Raw genomic sequence first — 2,308 nt, 5'->3', positions numbered from 1 at the left:
CAGTGCCCATGAACTCTGTTTACCAATCCCACCTCAACATACAACATCAAGTCCCTAAAAATCACACAAACTGCTTCTTAACCCTAAAAATGATCCTTTTTCCTTGATTGAAAGGAAAATCTCGCTCCAGCTGAGGGTCAGCATGACAGAGTTTACAGAGTTTATTGAGGGGATGGAGCCAGGGTTAATTAAAAATTAATTAATAATGTGAACCAGTGGGGGGGGGGGGATAATTATGGGATACATAATAAATAAATAGAGCTTTTGGGGGAAGGCAGCTTCACGTGGACGGGGTTTTTGGTTTCTTCTGCTTGCTCAGGTACTCCTGGAACCATTTCTGCTGTGGGTCCACGCAGACCACCCCATGGTCCAACTTCACTCTTTGGGAGGAAAGGATATCCCGAGTCAGCYGAGAGTGGGGGATCCCTGTGGGATTCCTGCACCATCCTGACCCCATTTCCCCTGCAAGGGCTGCCTCTGCAATTTTCCCCTYCTTCCCGTTCTGCTGACAGCAGAAATTTGGGGGGGATTTTGGAGCTGTTTGGGGTTGAGCAATGAGTGGGAAGAGCGGGGTGAGGGCACCCCCAGCACCCTGGACTTGGTTTTAGGGACACCCCAAAAGCAGGGAAGGYGGTGAGCTCGGCGAGGAGGGTGGGGAAGGAACTGGGGGTACTCACAGCACGGCCCTGAGGGCGCAGGAGGACGCTGAGTAGCGGTACTCGCGGATCCTGAACTCGGGGATTCTCCGACGGGACAACTTATCCTTGGAGCAGCACGTGGGTCTGGGGCTGAGGACTGGRAACAGGAGCGGGGTTTAGTGCCACGAGGGGTGGGGGCTCTGCTCCTGCTAACCCACCCCACAAAGGGAATATCCTACAGCCTCAYTGGGGATGTRGGAACCCACAAACAGARCATCCCACAAGGAACGGACAAAYRGRWCATCCCAMAAGGAACCCAMAAMCAGAAYAYCCYRCAGCCCCRYTGGTGATGTAGGAGCCCCATTCCCTGCCTGCTGAAGCCAACCCCATTTTTACTCATTCTGAACAAATCCAGCCCAGCCCCACTCTCAGGCAGCTGGTGATGCCCCCCAACCCCATAAGGATCTGAGCCCTCCTGCCCTCCCCAACCCCAAATCCCAGCAGAGGGGAAATCTCCGTGCTCTACTCACARGACGTTGCAGCGCAGGCGGCTGCCAGCAGCAGGACGAGCAGGAGTGGGGAGATCTTCATGTCCAGCCCTGGGATCCACCAGCACCTGTCCCCGGAGCCCACCCAGAGCCGGCTGCCCTCCATCCCTCACCCCGGCCATATATAACCMGTGCCAGGCGTTCCATGACAGCCCCGGGGCGGAAAGAACCGCTCGGATCTGCCGGTGAGGGGCGAGAGGTGATGGGGAATTCCTCCTGGCAGCCCCTCCGCTGGAAACTGTGGGGCGGCCGCGGCTCTGAGCTTATTTCGGCTCTGCCTGTGGCCACCACAAACCACACAGGRTGATGATGTCGCCTGCCAGGGCCCCGTGAGAGTTTTTTTTTTTGGTCCAAAAATCATCCCCTGCCTCTCTGGCTGCATCACTCCAGGCTCGGCTCTGTCGCTGTCACCTTCCCTGGTGGCTCGGTGGCGGTCCCACCCCGTCCTGAGAGCTGTCACTGTCACCTTCCCTGGTGGCATCTCAGGCATCCCCGAGATCCCCTCTGATGGAATTGGGGTCGTTATTTAGGGTGGGGGGTGAAGAACGCGGGAAGCCCCGTCCTTCGTGGGGAGGAAGGAGCGGGATTTGGAGAATTAATTTCCCTAAATTAATGGAGAAACGAGGCTGTTTCCAAAGCCCTCCTGGACACAGTTTGTCACCAAACATCCCTGGGTCCCCTCCCAGAGCCCTGGCTGAGGCTCCAGCTGTCCCTGGCTCCTCCCGATCCCAAAACCCGCGCAGGAAAGGCGGCAGCAGCGGGATCCGAGACATCGCACGGACACATTTTCGCGTGGGGCACATCACTTTTAATTCCGGTACAAAAAACAGCCCTGGAGCCGCTCCCCCGTCACCCCCACACCCCGAGGGCTGCCAGGGGCTCCGGGATCTCCGCCCAGCTGCGGGGCAGGGCTCCGCAAAGCCGCTTTGCCGGCAGGGATGCGCCGGAGCTCGTGGTGACGGCGAGGATGTCACCGCCTCGATGTCCCCCTGGACACCTCTAGCTGGGGATGGAGAAGGAGCTGACCTGGAGGCTCTGCTGGTACCTCTTGACCCACGGCCTGCTGGCCTGGGTGCAGATCTCCTTGCCGCTCCTCACCCTGAAACTGGGGCACAGACACGC

General features: G+C 58.4%; 2 protein-coding genes across 2 annotated transcripts in view; both read right to left on the bottom strand.

Moving 5' to 3' along the window:
• Positions 1–280: 280 nt before the first annotated feature.
• Positions 281–1,292, bottom strand: LOC130577784 (C-C motif chemokine 13-like). The gene is made up of 3 exons (XM_057373371.1): positions 1,169–1,292; positions 678–795; positions 281–380 (listed from the first exon to the last, which is right to left on the bottom strand). The coding sequence occupies exons 1-3, from the start codon at positions 1,290–1,292 to the stop codon at positions 281–283; spliced, it is 342 nt and encodes a 113-aa protein (XP_057229354.1).
• Positions 1,293–2,185: 893 nt separating this feature from the next.
• LOC130577747 (C-C motif chemokine 4 homolog) overlaps positions 2,186–2,308 on the bottom strand; it is a 1,234-nt gene continuing 1,111 nt past the window's right edge. Inside the window, exon 3 of the mRNA XM_057373312.1 lies at positions 2,186–2,291. Within this exon, the coding sequence (XP_057229295.1) occupies positions 2,186–2,291 (106 nt within the window). The remainder of the gene's footprint in view (positions 2,292–2,308) is intronic.

The sequence above is a fragment of the Malurus melanocephalus genome, unplaced genomic scaffold, assembly GCF_030028575.1.
Source record: "Malurus melanocephalus ecotype Western Australia unplaced genomic scaffold, MMel_1.1 scaffold_193, whole genome shotgun sequence".
Classification (NCBI taxonomy): domain Eukaryota; kingdom Metazoa; phylum Chordata; class Aves; order Passeriformes; family Maluridae; genus Malurus; species Malurus melanocephalus.
Note: the sequence above shows the minus strand (reverse complement) of the source record. Positions and strands in the feature narration are given on the sequence as shown.